The sequence below is a fragment of the Heteronotia binoei genome, unplaced genomic scaffold (assembly GCF_032191835.1).
Source record: "Heteronotia binoei isolate CCM8104 ecotype False Entrance Well unplaced genomic scaffold, APGP_CSIRO_Hbin_v1 ptg000674c, whole genome shotgun sequence".
In the NCBI taxonomy this organism is placed as follows: Eukaryota; Metazoa; Chordata; class Lepidosauria; order Squamata; family Gekkonidae; genus Heteronotia; species Heteronotia binoei.
This window is the reverse complement of record NW_026800067.1, coordinates 190,710-208,245: the sequence shown is the minus strand read 5'-3', so window position 1 is coordinate 208,245 and position 17,536 is coordinate 190,710. Positions and strand designations below refer to the sequence as shown.

The window sequence follows — 17,536 nt, the reverse complement described above, 5'->3', positions numbered from 1 at the left end:
CACTTAACCACTATGCCAAACTGGCTCTCCACAACAAACTGACTCTCCAGTTTGAGAGGCAACCCAAAAGCACAAATACAAAGGTCAGAGTCAGAGACCAGGATCAGAGGCATAAGGGACAATCCAGAGCACAAAATAACCTAAACACAAGTAAACCCCTGATTTTTTTTCTTTGTGAAACTATACCTAGGATTCTATGGAATTTTTTCTAAAAACCTGCAAACCTCAGCCTGGCTTAAATATTTGTCCAGCCTACCAGCTAAGAAGACTAATTTGGGAGGGAGGGAGAGGTGAACTTCATCCAACACTGCAATGGAATTCTTTTTTTAAGAAACTGACCCTTCCCCAAGATACACAAGGAGAGGGCCGTGGTTCAGTGAAAGAATGTCTGCTTAAAGTGCAGAAAGTCTCAGGTTCAGTGCCCCACATCTCCAGTTAAAAGGATGAGGCAGCAGGGGATGTGAAAGACTGCTGCCAGTCTGGGTGGACAATACTGACCTTGATGGACCAATGATCTGAATCAGAATAAGGCATAATCTCCCTCCCTGTCCTAGTGGAGGAACTGTGGCTCACTTGCAGAGCATCTGTTTGGCATGCAGAAGGTCCCAGGTTCAATCCTTGGCATCTTCAGTTAAAAGGGATCAGGTATAAGGTTAGGAGGCAATATGAAAGACCTCAGCCTGAGACCATGGAGAACCATTTCTCCTACCACTTGTCCCCACTCACTCAGCCTTCTGTCTGCATGGCCTCCAGCCAACATCTCCTGCCTACCTGCAGATCTGTCATGTCCACAATCAGTCAGCAGCTTGGGTAGAGGTGTGGGGTTTTCCCATCACACATGCAGACAACAAACTTCTGTTTTGGGGTTTCAACTACCCCTCCATTAGGGTGGCACCTTTGCAAAAAACCTGGGGTTCTATCTGGGTTTGTAGGATAATATCTTCACTCTGAGCCTGACCCCCACTCAGTGGATCTATCAATCTACAGGGGGTCAGAATTTCTTATACTGGTACTGAGGAGTCATGGAGGAGAAATGCAATTTTGGGCTGTATCAACAGAAGTATAGTGTCCAGATCACATGAAGTGATGGTACCGCTTTACTCTGCTTTGGTAAGGCCTTACCTGGAGTCAGTTTTGTGTTCAGTTTTGGGTACCACATTTTAAGAAGGGTATAGAAAAGCTCTAGAGGAAGGCGACGAAGATGGTGAGGAGTCTGGAGACCATGAAGAAAGGTTGAAGGAGCTGGGCATATTTAGCCTGGAGAGGAGGCGGCTGAGAGGTGATATGATCACCATCTTAAAGTACTTGAAGGGCTGTTATCTAGAGGATGGTGTGGAATTGTTTTCTGTGGCCCCAGAAGGTAGGACCAGAACCAATGAGCTGAAATTAAATCAAAAGAGTTTTCGGATCAACATTAGGAAGAACTTCCTGACCGTTAGAGTCATTCCTCAGTGGAATAGGCTTCCTCAAAAGGTGGTGAGCTCTCCTTCCTTGGAGATTTTTAAACAGAGGCTAGATGGCCATCTGATGGCAATGAAGATCCTGTGAATTTAGGGGGAGGTAGTTGTGAGTTTCCTGCATTGTGCAGGGGGTTTGACTAGATTACCCTAGAGGTCCATTCCAATTCTATGATTCTATGACTGTTGTTCCTTTATGAACCTACCAGACCAGTAATCCTATCTTCTGCAGGTACGATTCAGGTGCCTCACCTTGTGAAATTAGGTCACCTTCATTGAAGACTTCTCAGCCATTGCACCAAGACTGTGGAACTCTTTCCCCAGGGATATTCATTTCCCTCTTTCTGTCAATGCCAGTGAGAGAAGCCTTCTTTGTCTAGTCTGAGTTCCTTCAGTGATCCCTCCTTCCAAACCCGGCTTTTAATAACTGATTTGTGTTCTTCTAATATGTATTTTAATGATATGATTTTATACATTTTCTTGTAAGCAGCCTTGGGTAGAAAGGGTAGAAAGGCTGTCATGCTGTCGCCCATCCCCTGCAGTGGCCATCACCCCGCCCCTGCTCACCTGGCCTTATGGAGCTGGACCAGGGTCTCAGAAATGCATGGGATACCAGGTGAACATCACCCTCGTGGTCTCCGCATGCCTGCTGGGACTGGCTTCTCCATCTCTTTTGCCTGCCCAGTCCTCCAGTGCCTCTCCTCCTTGACCCCTTCTGGCCCTCTCCTTTTATACTCCACCCCCTCCCTTTCCTTCCCCTGTGGCTCTGGCCCCGGCACCCTTTATCAGTGGGGACACCCAGGTATTGGGCATCTCCACCTCTTCCCTTGCTTCTTTCCCTAGCCCCTCTTCACCTTCCTCCTCGGGCCCCACAAGAGTCAACTTCAGACGAGCGGCATCAGCTGCGAGGTTGGTTCCCCATCCAGGCGCTGCTTCCTGCTGGATCCCTCCCCTGGTGAGGCTCGGGCATACTCACCGGGCATTTGGCTGAGCTCGCCCCTCCCTCTAGACATTTCCCATGGTGGTGAACTGCTCCTCAGCTCTCTGGGCCCTGCCGCTGTTGATACCCTATCGGGCATCTTCTGCCTAATCTTCTGCCTGGGTGCCTTGGGTGAGCCAACCGGGGTCCAGATTGCAGGGTGATTCCAGGGTATGGGGAGGTCGGCAGATGCTCATAGGGGCCTCGGGGGAGGGGCCGCCGGAGTCCCAACCGGGTCTCAGGACAAAGGCAGGATACAGATTTTGATGATGATGATGATGATGATGATGATGATGATGATGATGATGATGATGATGATGATGATGATGATGATGATGATGATGATGATGATGATGATGATGATGATGATGATGATGATGATGATGATGATGATGATGACGACGACGACGACGACGACGACAATGAAGGCAACAATAATAATAACAGGGATGATGATGAGCAATATTCCCTCTAAGTTCTGGAGACTTCTGAGCAAAAAACTTACTTTGTGATCTGCTGGCATTAAAGTTGTGAGCTACTGCATAAATCAACTTGCTCTGGGGCCATTTTTCCTGCAGCAAGACAAAAATGTGTGAGCTGGAGGCTGAAAAACTGTGAGTTAGCTCACACTAACTCAGCTTAGAGGAAACACTGATGATGAGAGCCGTGAATGCAGAATTCTGTGTTTCTCTTCCCAGAATCTGAAGTGGACAAACCATACTGGAGCCATGAACTGACAATTCTTATTCCCATAAAAGTGACACTTGCAGATTCATGTCTCCTTATACTCCAACTTGATCGAAATGATAGTTCAGCTCCAAGTAATCCTTTCAACCCGTTTCGTCGTCTTGTAGCAGTGATGCAATCAAAATCGTATGTAAAAAATGTCAATAAATGGCAGAAGTTATTTCATTTTCTCGTAGGACAGCTGCTTTTTGTAGTGAGTAGAGATGTATGCTAATAGTTTGAGCATTAAGAATCATGAGAGATGCACATGCCCTTAAAAGATAAATTTCTTAATCTATTTTGTGCCTTTCTCCTAAGGAGCTTACGCAGGCAAACAAGACTCTCTGCCCTCCTCCCTTTTGACCTCACTATAACCACATGAGCAAGAGAGACTAACCCATCTACTACAGCAGAGAAATTTAGTCTGAGACAAAACTTTGTAACCCTATGTTGTTATAATTGTAATTAAAAATACCATAAGTATCTGGAGGTAATACAATAATATGAGATTAGGGGACAACTGAGACTGCTTCATATTTCATCTAATTGTCTTGTCCCCAACTGTCTTTTATGGCTAAGGTCTCACCCTTCCTTTTAATGTCCACAGACTGAATGAGACATAATTTTCTCCTCAGTATGAAAGTGCCTATTGTTTCTCTGCAGGATCGTAGCTATGCTGAATCCATTTCCTTCTCAACCACTCACCTTCTATGTAAGTACTAATGGACTTCTCTTTGCTGAAGCTTCCCTTTCACCTCTGGGCCAGACAGGTCATTTCCTGAAATGCTCCTCACAGTCACTCCTACCACCATTATCCAGGGGACTTACTTTTTGATTCAAAACAAAATAAAACCTAAAGGTGCAGTTTGCTGTCAAATGCATTTCAGATGAAATCATATATATGTGTGTGTGTGTGTATAAATGTGTGTGTATATATGTGTGTATGTATGTGTGTGTGTATGAGTGTCAAGCAAGCAGATTTCAAAGTAACCAGTCCTTGAGTTGAAACAAAGTATGGTTTATTGATAATCCATATGCCTCTATTGAGCCAAGTATTGGAACTAATACAGAGTAGCAGTGGAATGCATATAGGTGTAGGGTTTTTACATACCCAAAGTGGCCTGATAGCTTATTACAATGGCAGTGCTGTAGGACTTCCTTACGCAGAGTTTTGGGGACATACAGTTTCCCTATGAAGAAAGGTTGAAACGCTTGGGGCTCTTTAGCTTGGAGAAACGTCAACTGCGGGGAGACATGATAGAGGTTTACAAGATAATGCATGGGATGGAGAAAGCAGAGAAAGAAGTACTTTTCTCCCTTTCTCACAATACAAGAACTCGTGGGCATTCGAAGAAATTGCTGAGCAGACAGGTTAAAACGGATAAAAAGAAGTACTTTTCACCCAAAGGGTGATTAACATGTAGAATTCACTGCCACAGGAGGTGGTGGCTGCCACAAGTATAGCCACCTTCAAGAGGGGTTTAGATAAAAATATGGAGCACAAGTCCATCGATGGCTATTAGCCACAGTGTGTGTGTATATATAAAAATTTTTGCCACTGTGTGACACAGAGTGTTGGACTGGATGGGCCGTTGGCCTGATCCAACATGGCTTCTCTTATGTTCTTATGTTCTTAATCGTAATGCCAAAACCATCTGGCCCCTTTCGTAAATCCTTCTGGCTTCCCTTCACCTTCGCGCTCTGCCTCCTCGATCAGTTTATTGCCCCCCCGCGGTTCTGGCGCCTTGTGATTTTTTCCCAGATCGGGTGGTTACAGCGCCCGCTATGGCGCTAGGAGGAATGATAGAGTCCACCACCTCCTCTCTTTGACTCTCGTGTTGGGGCAGCCTCGAGAGTGCATCAGCTAGAAAGTTTTTCGACCCAGGAATATGCTTGAGGGTGAAGTCAAACTTTCCGAAGAACCCGACCCACCGGATCTGTTTTTCGGTCAATTTCCTACATCCGGTAAACGCTTCTAGGTTCTTGTGGTCATTCCAGATCTCAAATGGTACCCTCGCTCCCTCAAGCCAGGACCACCATTTTTTCAATGCAAAAGCTACAGTGAACGCTTCCTTGTCCCTCACTGACCAGTTGCGCTGTCCTTATGAGAATTTTTTAGAGATATAGGTGCATGGTCTCAACCTCCCCTCTGAGTCTTTTTGCATTAATATGGCTCCTACGGCCACGTCGGAAGCATCACATTGGACCACGAAGGGCTTAAGCACATCGGGGTGGGCCAACACTGGTTCACTTGTAAATAAGCGTTTGAGCTGTTCGAAAGCTTTCTGGCAAGTGGGGGTCCAAGCTAGTTTTGCCCCTGGTTTTTTCGCTTTGGGTCCCTTCCCTTTAGTCTTTAACAAGTCCGTTAGGGGCAACATCACCTGGGTGAACCCCTGAACGAACCCCCTGTAGAAATTGGCGAACCCAATGAAAGATTGTACCTGTCTACGTGTTCTTGGGGGTTCCCAATCTAGCACTGCTTGTATTTTTGCGGGGTCCATCGCCAGTCCCTTCCCGGAGACACGAAACCCCAGGTAGTCGAACTCCGTCTGGTGGAACTCACTCTTCGACATTTTGGCATACAGTTTATGTTCATACAAGGTAGTGAGTACCTTCCTCACCAGTTGCACGTGGGAGGCCAGATCTTTTGAATAGATAATGATGTCATCCAGGTACACCACCACCCCCTTGTACAGGTACTCTCTCAAGACTTCATTTATGAAATTCATGAACACTCCCGGGGCCCCTTGCAATCCAAATGGCATTACTAGGTATTCAAACTGTCCCATCGGGGTGTTAAATGCGGTCTTCCACTCATCCCCTTCTTTGATTCGCACTCTAAAGTCGCATTCCTCAGGTCCAGTTTTGTGAAAATGGACCCCTCCGACACCATGCTTAACAAATCTTTGATCAAGGGGATGGGGTAGGCATTGGACATCGAAATCCCATTTATCTCGCGAAAAAAAGTGCAAAGTCTAAGGCTCCCATCCTTCTTTTTCCGGAACAGGACGGGTGCGGCGTGTGGAGAGGTGGCAGGTCTAATGAAGCCCCTTTTTAAATTCTTATCTATGAATTTTCTTAGCGCCGCTTTTTCTGCCCAACCCATAGAATACAGTTTGGCTTTGAGCAGCTCCTGGCCAGGGATTAGTTCAGTGGCGCAGTCGGTGCTCCGGTGCAAGGGGAGCTCGTTTGCCTCCTCCTCGCTAAACACCCTGCGCAAGTCCCGGTACTCGCGGGGAATGGATTGGACCTCTTCCACGGACACACACATCTTTTCATTTCTGGGCGGTGGATTAGGTCCCCAATCCCCCAGCCAATGATGGTGTGCGCACCTCTTGTCAATAAAGTCTATGGTTTGATCCTTCCCATTGTATGTCTGGCTGGTGCTTAGCTAACCATCCGACTCCCAGCACTATGTCAAAGGAGGAAGAGGGGGTAATTACAAAGACTTCAACGTCCCAATGGTTCCTTTCCCTGGGCCTCTTTTATGCAGGGCTCCCCTCGCATTATGGACCTGTCCATCTGCTCAAACTGGATCGGGTGGGGCAGGAGCTTTCAGATTAGTCCCAGAGCATCCACCAACTTTGGGGTGATAATTTCTCTTGTGCACCCAGAGTCAATTACGGCTCGGGCATGCATGAAGCGTTTGAGCTGCCGATTTAGCAAAGTCAATGGGACGAAAAATAGGGATCCAGTTATTCTCACCCGTAATGGTGCCGTTATATCCATGACCTGCCTCCCGGCACCCCTCAGTGCAGGTCGTTCTCGTTTCCCACCCGCTCGGGTCCCCACGACTCCTAACTCCTAACATTTCTTTGAGGGGGTGAACAAACATCTGGACAAAGGAGACCCGATAGATGTTGTTTACCTTGACTTCCAGAAAGCTTTTGATAAAGTTCCTCATCAAAGGCTCCTTAGAAAGCTTGAGAGTCATGGAGTAAAAGGACAGGTCCTCTTGTGGATAAAAAACTGGCTGAGTAATAGGAAGCAGAGAGTGAGTATAAATGGGCAGTCTTCGCAGTGGAGGACGGTAAGCAGTGGGGTGCCGCAGGGCTCGGTACTGGGTCCCATCCTCTTTAACTTGTTCATAAATGATTTAGAGTTGGGAGTGAGCAGTGAAGTGGCCAAATTTGCGGATGACACTAAATTGTTCAGGGTGGTGAGAACCAGAGAGGATTGTGAGGAACTCCAAAGGGATCTGTTGAGGCTGGGTGAGTGGGCGTCAACGTGGCAGATGCGGTTCAATGTGGCCAAGTGCAAAGTAATGCACATTGGGGCCAAGAATCCCAGCTACAAATACAAGTTGATGGGGTGTGAACTGGCAGAGACAGACCAAGAGAGAGATCTTGGGGTCATGGTAGATAATTCACTGAAAATGTCAAGACAGTGTGCGTTTGCAATAAAAAAGGCCAACGCCATGCTGGGAATTATTAGGAAGGGAATTGAAAACAAATCAGCCAGTATCATAATGCCTCTGTATAAATCGATGGTGCGGTCTCATTTGGAGTACTGTGTGCAGTTCTGGTCGCCGCACCTCAAAAAGGATATTATAGCATTGGAGAAAGTTCAGAAAAGGGCAACTAAAATGATTAAAGGGCTGGAACACCTTCCCTATGAAGAAAGGTTGAAACGCTTAGGGCTCTTTAGCTTGGAGAAACGTCGACTGAGGGGTGACATGATAGAAGTTTACAAGATAATGCATGGGATGGAGAAAGTAGAGAAAGAAGTACTTTTCTCCCTTTCTCACAATACAAGAACTCGTGGGCATTCGATGAAATTGCTGAGCAGACAGGTTAAAACGGATAAAAGGAAGTACTTCTTCACCCAAAGGGTGATTAACATGTGGAATTCACTGCCACAGGAGGTGGTGGCGTTCACAAGCATAGCCACCTTCAAGAAGGGGTTAGATAAAAATATGGAGCAGAGGTCCATCAGTGGCTATTAGCCACAGTGTGTGTTTGTGTATATATATATATATATATATATATATATATATATATATATATATATATATATATGGATCGGGGCGGCTCTGCGGTACTGATGTTATTAGACCTGTCGGCGGCATTTGATACAGTCGACCATCAGTTACTAAAGCGCCGCCTTGCCGACATAGGGGTTAGGGGGCTGGCCTTACAGTGGCTTTCCTCCTTCCTCTCCGATCGGGGACAAAGGGTGGCCATTGGGGGCGAGCGATCCCAGAGGCACACACTTGATTGTGGGGTGCCTCAGGGAGCAGTTCTCTCCCCAATGCTGTTTAACTTTTATATGCGCCCCCTTGCCCAGATTGTCCGGAGGTTTGGGCTGGGTTGCCATCAATATGCAGATGACACCCAGTTCTATCTACTAATGGACGGCCGGCCTGGCTCCGCCCCAGGGAACCTGGATCGGGCCTTGCAGGCTGTAGCGGCGTGGCTTAGATTGAGTGGGTTGAAGTTGAACCCAGCGAAGACAGAGGTCCTTTGCGTGGGTCGCGGCGCCCAGGGAGGGGAAATAGCTCTCCCAACCTTCGACGGCGCACCATTGGAACCAGTGCGCCAGGTAAAGAGTTTGGGTGTTTTACTGGAGCCTTCATTATCAATGGAGGCCCAGATAGCAGCCACTGCCAAGTCAGCATTCTTTCATCTGAAGCGGGCAAGGCAGTTGGCCCCCTTCCTGGAACGCCGCGACCTCGCAACAGTGATCCATGCAATGGTCACCTCAAGATTGGACTACTGTAATGCCCTCTACTTGGGGCTACCTCTGTGCCGGACTCGGAAGCTGCAGCTAGTGCAGAATGCGGCGGCCAGGCTGTTACTGGGGCTCCCGAAATGGGAGCACATACAGCCGGGGCTGCGCGGACTGCACTGGCTGCCGGTTATCTACCGAGTCCAGTACAAAGTGTTGGTTATTACCTTTAAAGCCCTATATGGCCGAGGACCTGCCTACCTAAGGGACCGTCTCTCCCCGTATGAACCCCAGAGGGCACTGAGGTCAGCAAGTAAAAACAAAATGACCATCCCTGGGCCGAGAGAGGCCAGGCTCCAAAGCACCAGGGTGCGAGCCTTTTCAGTTGCGGCACCTGCACTGTGGAACCAGCTCCCGGAGGAGGTGCGGACCCTGCGGAACCTCGACCAGTTCCGCAGGGCCTGCAAGACTGCCCTTTTTAGACGCGCCTATAATGATACGGACTGCTGAGTTGCAATGAACGAAGAACCGCCATCTTTAACACCATTTAAACTGGCAGAATCAGCGCCAGAACAGCTATTACTGCCAGATATATATAATGTAATGTAAATTAAGTATTTTAATTGAATTAACGGGTTTTTATGTGTAATTTTAATTGTTAATCTAATGTTTTACTATTTATGTTAATATATTATTTACTGTTAGCCGCCCTGAGCCGCTTTGCGGGGAGGGCGGGGTAGAAATAAAATTTATTATTATTATTATTATATTATATATTTGGCCGCTGTGTGACACAGAATGTTGGACTGGATGGGCCATTGGCCTGATCTAACATGGCTTCTCTTATGTTCTTATGTTCTAACTCAGGTCGTCCAAATTATAGTATTCTCGTCTAGCACCATGGATGTCACAGTGCTCCCTTGACTTGATTCTTTGGGCTTGGTTGTTGTCTTCTTGGTCCCCGTCGCTGTTGGCTTTGGGGTAAGGGGGAGGCTCGACGTTTCTCCGGGCAGTTAGCCGCCAGATGACCCGGGTCGCCACAGCAGAAGCATTTACGACCCGTGGGGGTCTTGGTGGTTCCCCCTGGGGTTGATCCCTTCTTTGGCTCTGCTTTGCCCCCTGACCGAGCCTCATGTCCCCCTTTTCCCCCTTGCTGCAGTTGGCGTTAGAGAGCCACTCGCTTTATGTTGGTCCCCACTTCCCCGGCTAGTTGCACCCATCCCACTAGAGTTGTGGGGTGGGCTTGCTGAAGGGCCCGATCCAAGAGACTGGCATTCAGGCCCTGCTGGTAAGCCTCGATTTTCATCATCTCGCTCCATCCTCGGATTTTGGCGCACTGTGCCCTGATGTCAGCTGTGTATTCGCGAACCAATTTCAACCCCTGGTGATGGCCCGAGTTTCTTGAAGGGGGTCCTCATATTGGACCAGCAGGGCTTGTAGGAACCCAGCCACACTATCGAGTTCAGGGCCCCGCATCTTGTATAGGTTTACGTACCAGCGTCCGGCTGCCCCTTTCAGCTTGGAACCGAGGTAGTCCACCCGGGTAAAGTCATCTGGGAACGTGTTCCCCCAATAATGCATGTAGCTATTGGCTTGGATGGAGAAATATTCCATCTCTTCCAGATCACCGTCGAAGGTGGCATCTAGCTCCAGGCCTCTCCCGTAGTCTCATGGCCCAGGAAGCACTAGTACTGGTGCTGGGGCCACGGGCTAAGCTGGAACTGCCGGGACCACTGGTGGAGCCGCTCGTGGGGCTGGCGCTGCTGGTGGGGCTGGTGGTGCAGCTGGAGCGGGGGCTGGGGCTGGTGGGGCCCTCCCGAAGTCGAGCAGAAGCAGCCGGTCGATCTGCCTCTGCATCTCTCGTGGCATGAAGGTGGCGTTTGCTTGGATTTCATCCCGCAGTTCTCGACCCATGGCGGCCATCTCTCCACTCATGGTTTTTAGGATGCCTGGTTCTTTCGGGGGGCTCCCGTTCTCCTCCTCCGAGTCCGACCCATCGTGGCGGTCGTCATTTGGCCTCAGTTCTCCGCGCTCGTCATCGTCTCGAATGGGGCATTCGTCCCCATGTTCCCTGGGGTTCCCGGCTTTCTCCCCCTTCGTGGGTCTTGTCAGGAAGATCTTGTGGCGCGCCAGGGCTTCGTCCATCAGGGTGGTGGAGGTATGGGGCTCCCACCTTCGGGGTGTAATGAATAGCTCCTGGATGTGAAGTGGGGATCCACTTCCGCCGACTCTCCAGACCCCGATGATGTGCCAGGGGGGGAGTTTTTACTCCTGCTTTTTCAGAGGGTTCAGTAGGTTCTCTGTTATCCAGAACTTTTCCAGCCATCTGGCTTAAAAGTTGCCGGTGCAGATAAACTCTTATTAATGGATCAGTTCCAAAATGTCAAGCAAGCAGATTTAAAGGAACCAGTCCTTGAGTTGAAACAAAGTATGGTTTATTGATAATCCATGTGCCTCTATTGAGCCAAGTATTGGAACTGATACAGAGTACCAGTGGAATGCATACTTAAACATGGCACATCAAAGGTTCTCTAAACAAAGCTACAATTACTAAACAGTCCTGTATTCACATGTGAAAATTCGCACAGCCCTTTCCTTTATCTCCCTGCGGTTATTCTTCCTGGGCCCAGGCTTGGCCTGGGAACATGTCCCTGGAGGCGTTATATTCAAATAATAAATTCCTGCATTTGTTAGTAAAACCGAAAGGGGCACGCAGAGGCGCCAGCTAGTGTTCTACTTTGATGTGCCTTAGGTTAGTTCAGGTTAGTAACACTTTAAAGCATAGCAGTTACATTCAAATAAACATGGATAGTTACAGAAAGATAAAACATTGCTAGACAGACAGATGATAGATAGATAGATAGATAGATAGATAGATAGATAGATAGATAGATAGATAGATAGATAGATAGATAGATAGATAGATAGATGATCCTGCATTGTATCAAAGGCTATAGCATCAAAATCACAGGAGCTCCACTTTACATTGCCTTGGACAGGCCACACCTGGACTACTCTGTGCAATTCTGGGAGCCTCACTTAAAAAAAAAATGGAGAGAATTGAGCAGGTGCAGGAGAGAGCAACGAGGATGATCAAGGGCCTGGACAAAGAAACCTATGAGGAAAGTCTGAGGGCCATGTGAATGTTCAATCTGGAAAAGAGGAGATTGCTCTCTTTAAATATTTGACAGGCTGTCCTTTAGAGCCTTTCCTGATATGCTGCTCACAGTCACTTCTACCACCATTATCCAGGGGACTTTCTAGGTGATTAAAAAAAGAGTTAGAAAGACTAAAGAAAGAGTTAGAAAAGAATTCAATATGAGCTTAGACTGGCCAAAGATGCTAAAAACAACAAAAAAGGATTCTTTTCTTATGTTCAGAGTAAGAAAAAGAGCAAGGACATGGTAGGCCCATTGCAAGGGCAGGAAAGTGAAATTGTAACAGGTAATGAAGAGAGGGCAGAACTGCTCAATTCCTACTTTTCCTCAGTCTTCCCTTCTGAGGGAGACAGTGCTCAACATGGCAAAAACAGAACATATAACAATGGTATGGAGTTGCAACTTAGGATCAGCATAGGGGTAGTACATAATCATCTAGTTTCTTTGAAGGGCCAGATGAATTGCATCAAAGGGTTCTAAAAGAGCTTGCAGATGTAATTTCTGAGCCTCTGGCTATTATTTTTGAGAATTCTTGGAGAACAGGAGAGGTGCCAGAAGATTGGAGGCGGGCAAATGTTCCCATCTTCAAGAAGGGGAGGATCTGGGTAACTACCAACCTGTCAGCTTGACATCTATACCTGGAAATGTTTTAGAACAAGTCATTAAACAGTCAGTCCTGGAACATTTAGAAAAGATGGCTGTGATTACTAAGAGCCACCATGGGTTTCTCAAGAACAAGTTATGTCAGACTAACCTGATCTTTTTTTTTTTGAGAAAGTGACTACCTTGCTGGATCAGGAGAATGCTATAGACATTGTTTATCTTGATTTCAGTAAGGCTTTTTATAAGGTTCCACATCCTATCTTTGGGGGTCGGGGGGGTCGGCTCCCTCTGGGTATCCTACCCCCCCCCCCCCAGGGAAAGTGTATGCGCAATACATAGCCTCTCCTCTCCCGGTGTAGTGAACGCCGCATGGTCACTGTCTGGCTATGCCTGGCAGATGGTCACTGCAATGGCCTCTCCTGCATTACTGCATCCGTAGCAACACCTTCTCGCTGGTCCCCCCTGTTTTTCACAGAGTTTCCTACGTCATGGTGCGACCAAATTGTCCGGCGGTATAACCGGATGGGCAGGCTGGGCCCACCAACCTCGCCAGCCTAAGAGAAGGAAAACTCTAACATCAAACCCGGGCAGATACAGCTCGTTAATGTAACACCTACCACCTGGAGGACTCGCTGCCGGCATCCCGGCTTACTGGGCCATGGCAGATGACCCCCAGGTGAAAGGGTGGAGCCAGTACCGCGCACACTGCGCTTCACCTAAAAAATTCCTCTGCGCAGGCCTGAAGGGCATATCCACATCACCCTTCTTAAATCTTCGTTCGCGAAGCCAAGCCGAGAGAGAGAGAGAGAGAGACATCCTATCTTTGTTGACAAATTGATAAAAGATGGTTTGGATCCTGTTACCATTAGGTGGATCTGTAACTGGCTGACAGATTGCACCCAAAGAGTGCTTGTGAATGGTTCCTCATCCTCTTAGAGAAGAGTGACAAGTGGAGTGCCTCAAGGATCTGTCCTGGAACCTGCTTTGTTCAACATCTTTTTAAATCATACAATAAGCATAACATTACTATAACCAATCAATACAGAGTAAAAGAATTACAACTGTTAAGCAAAGCATAATTAACAACTGTGCGGTCTAGGGGTCATATATGATGATGTTCAACATCTTTATAAATGATTTAGTTGAAGGAACAGAGTGCATGTTTATTAAATTTGGCGATGATACTAAATTGGGAGGGGTTGCAAATACAGTAGAAGAGATAAATAGGATACAGCAGGGGTGGCCAATGGTAGCTCTCCAGATTTTTTTTGCCTATAACTCCCATCAGCCCCAACCAGCATGGCCAATGGCTGGGGCTGTTGAGAGCTGTAGGCAAAAAACATCTGGAGAGCTACCGTTGGCAACCCCTGGAATACAGGATGATCTTGACAGGCTGGAAAACTCAGATAAAACCAATAAAATGAATTTTAGCAGTGATAAATGTTCTGCATTTATGTTGGAAATATCCAAATGCATGGTTATAGGATGGAGGAGACTTATCTTAGCAGTAGTATGTGCAAAAAGGATCTAGGGGTCTTAGTGGACCATATGCTGAATATGAGTCAACAGTGTGATGTGGTGGCTAAAAAGGCAAATGTAATTTTTGGCTGTATCAACAGTATAGTGTCCAGATCACATGAAGTGATGGTATTGCTTTACCTCTGCTCTGGTAAGACATTACCTGGAGTACCCACTCTTTCTGACCATCACATGGTGCTCATGGAAGTGGACAACTTGCTACACATAGATAAGTCCCCATCGTGGTACTTTAATAACTCTTTAGTAAACGATGAGGCTTTTTGTGCACAAATGGAAACAGAAATTCAACACTTTTTCGCCACTAATGAGGGTTCTGTTCAACATTACTTGACGGTATGGGAGGCTTTTAAAACAACGATAAGGGGAATAATTATCGCCTATTCTGCTGCAAAACAAAAGGAAAAACGCCGCACTGAGGCGAATCTTGAGTCCAGACTTCGGGCCCTATGGGATGCACAGTTTCAAAGCCCTTCAGAGGCGCAATTTAGGCAGATTCAGCAAATAAATTTTCAGCTCAATATGCTTAGGTCAAACAAGGTTGAACTTGCTTATGCACGTGTCAAACAACAGCAATGGGAATCCGGAGAGAGACAAGGTAGGGTTCTGGCATCCAAGTTTAAAACCCTGCAAGAGCAGAGATGGATCGCTCAAATTGTGGATCAAGATGATAAACCTCACGTCTCTTCTGCCGGGATTGCTGAATGCTTCCGTCAATTCTACCAGACCTTATATCAAGGACATACTTCGGTGGACCCGTCAGTTCAGGAATCTTTTTTGTGTCCTCTGGGTCTTCCACAGTTGTGTGAGGAAGCAAAAGAACTACTTGGGGCTCCACTGAGACTTGAGGAAGTGAAGGAGGCGATTCACGGACTTAAAGCTATTTCTTCGCCGGGCCCTGACGGGTTTTCTCCGATATGGTATATCCGGTTTGCAGAGAAACTTGCTCCGAAGTTGTTGGCTACATACCAAGCGATTTTTGATCAGGGTATGCCATCATGCTATTTTAATGAAGCCTGGATTACGTTAATTCCTAAGCCTGGGAAAGACCCACATCTCTGCGCCAGTTATCGCCCTATATCACTTTTAAATATTGACAACAAGATCTTGACGGCAATATTGGCTAAGCGTCTTCAAAAGGTCATCGCCTCGGTGGTTGACCCATCCCAAACGGGTTTTATCCAAGGACGTTCTGGTGCAGACAATATTCGGCTCATCACGGATTTGGCCGCGATTCATGCTCAGAAAGATGATCTTGCCCTCCTTATTTCCTTAGATGCAGAGAAGGCCTTCGACCGGGTTGACAGATCTTTTTTGCAGATGGTATTGAAATATATGGGTTTCCCAAAAGAGTTTCTTCATTGGACGTGCCTGATCTACAAGTCTGCCACGTCAAGGGTGCGGGTGAATGGTCACCTTTCGGCATCAATTGATCTGCGGTGCGGTACCAGACAGGGGTGCCCGCTATCCCCTCTTCTCTTCGATCTTTGTTTGGAGCCACTTGCCTGGGCAGTTCGATTAAATGATAATATCCATGGCATGCGTCACCAATCACAGACATTTAAGATTTTATTATATGCCGACGACGCCATGCTCACCATTACGCAGCCGGAAATATCGATACCGGCGATTATGCAACTGGCAAATAATTTCGGCAGGCTATCCGGTTATAAAATTAATTGGCAAAAATCAGAAATTTTACAGATCGGGGGTGAAGCGGCATTGATGGGAGATATTGGGCAGTTCTCAGTTCAGGAGGCTTTTATTATGTATTTGGGCATTCTTATTCCTAAACAGCCTGAGATGCTCATATCGTTAAATTTAAACAAAGTAATAGGGAAAATACAGCCGGAACTTGAGCGATGGTCCGCTATCCCCTTGTCGCTTTGGGGTAAAATAAATGCTCTGAAGATGATCATCTATCCCCGTTTTTTTTACGTGTTGCGTGGTATCCATCAATATATACCGCAGAAGTGGTTTCGAAAAATCAACTCAATATTAGCGAATTTTCTGTGGGAGGGAAAACCCCCTCGGTTGTCGTGGGCACGCTTACAGTTACCATTTGACCGAGGTGGATTTGGCTTGCCAAACTTATGTCTATACCATCGGGCATACTTGCTGGCTGGTATTCAGCGATGGGCCCCACTTAAACATTTTGTCGAGTCTCCCTGGATGAACTTGGAAACTGCTGTTCTTACTCCTTTGTCGACATGGAACGCGCTTGGATCAACATACTATCAGGGAGAGTCGGTTCTTCCATCAATTCGGGCGACAAGACAAACATGGCAATATTTGGGTGATATTTACGGATTTGACAGTTTTATACATAGTCGGATGACCCTATGGGGCAATCCTGAAGTGAAGATAGGGGGACGGCCCGTGATTTGGAAGTCGTGGGCGCAGAGGGGTCTCTTAACTCTCAATCAGCTTAAAGACAGCAACGAGGACGTATTTCTTTCTTTTGAGGATCTACAAAGTGTATTTGGGTTACCAGCTAACCAATGGCTGCAATTCCAGCAACTGAAGCATTCACTGTCTACCTCTTTTGGCATAGACGCTTTGGCAGTTCCGGATGCTCCGCCTCTCCTGCAGACCCTAGAACATGCAATTGAACAAAATAAGCCAGTCCGTGTTTTATATCTATGTCTGAAAAAAGATGTGCAATACTCTATGGAAGACTTGCGATGTCAATGGAGCGAGGAAATTAACTGCCCTATTTACCCTTTTCAATGGGCAGCTATCTGTAGTGGTCTCCGCCATTGTTCGAAAGATCTTCGCTTGATTTTAATTCAACAAAAGCTTTTGTTCAGGATTTACTGGACTCCTCTTCGTCTGTATAAGCATAACTTGGCTGAATCCTCGGCTTGTTGGCAGTGTCTACGCTCAGAGGCGGGTCTGGTTCATATGCTGTGGAAATGCCCGATGTTAAAAAATTTCTGGGATGGGATTGCTCGATGGATGCAAAAGGTACTTAACATTGACCAGTCTATTTCTGCCATGCAGATATTACTGAATTACTTCCCGACGACCTGGTCACTGACTCGTTGGCAGCGAAGATGGGCGGCACGTGCGATAATGATTGCGAAGCGGCTTATCCTGCTGCAGTGGCGTGAAGACTTCACCGGCACAATTACTACTTGGCTAGAGGGAATGTATGCTTCGGCTGTGCAAGAAAGGATAGCATATCGCCGGCAATGTCAACAACAACAATTTGAAGAGATTTGGGCGGCTTTTCTAGAAGCATCTAATGTTTAAAGCTCTGCATTTTGAAGTCTGGGACTTGTTTACCCGGGGGCTCTTGAGCTGGGGAACTGGCACGCCGGCATCTAATTAACTTGATCAGTTCAGGCAGTTCAGATTAGGAGAATATGTGGTGGCGGTGCACAAGGTGTTGGATGAGTGCCTCTGTT

At 47.0% G+C, this 17,536-nt stretch overlaps 1 protein-coding gene across 1 annotated transcript in view; it reads left to right on the top strand.

Moving 5' to 3' along the window:
* The window catches only part of LOC132590769 (autocrine proliferation repressor protein A-like), a 62,225-nt gene that overhangs the window by 7,699 nt on the left and 36,990 nt on the right, over positions 1-17,536 (top strand). Inside the window, exons 2-3 of the mRNA XM_060263692.1 lie at positions 3,135-3,309; positions 3,826-3,874. Of these exons, the coding sequence (XP_060119675.1) occupies positions 3,135-3,309; positions 3,826-3,874 (224 nt within the window). The remainder of the gene's footprint in view (positions 1-3,134; positions 3,310-3,825; positions 3,875-17,536) is intronic.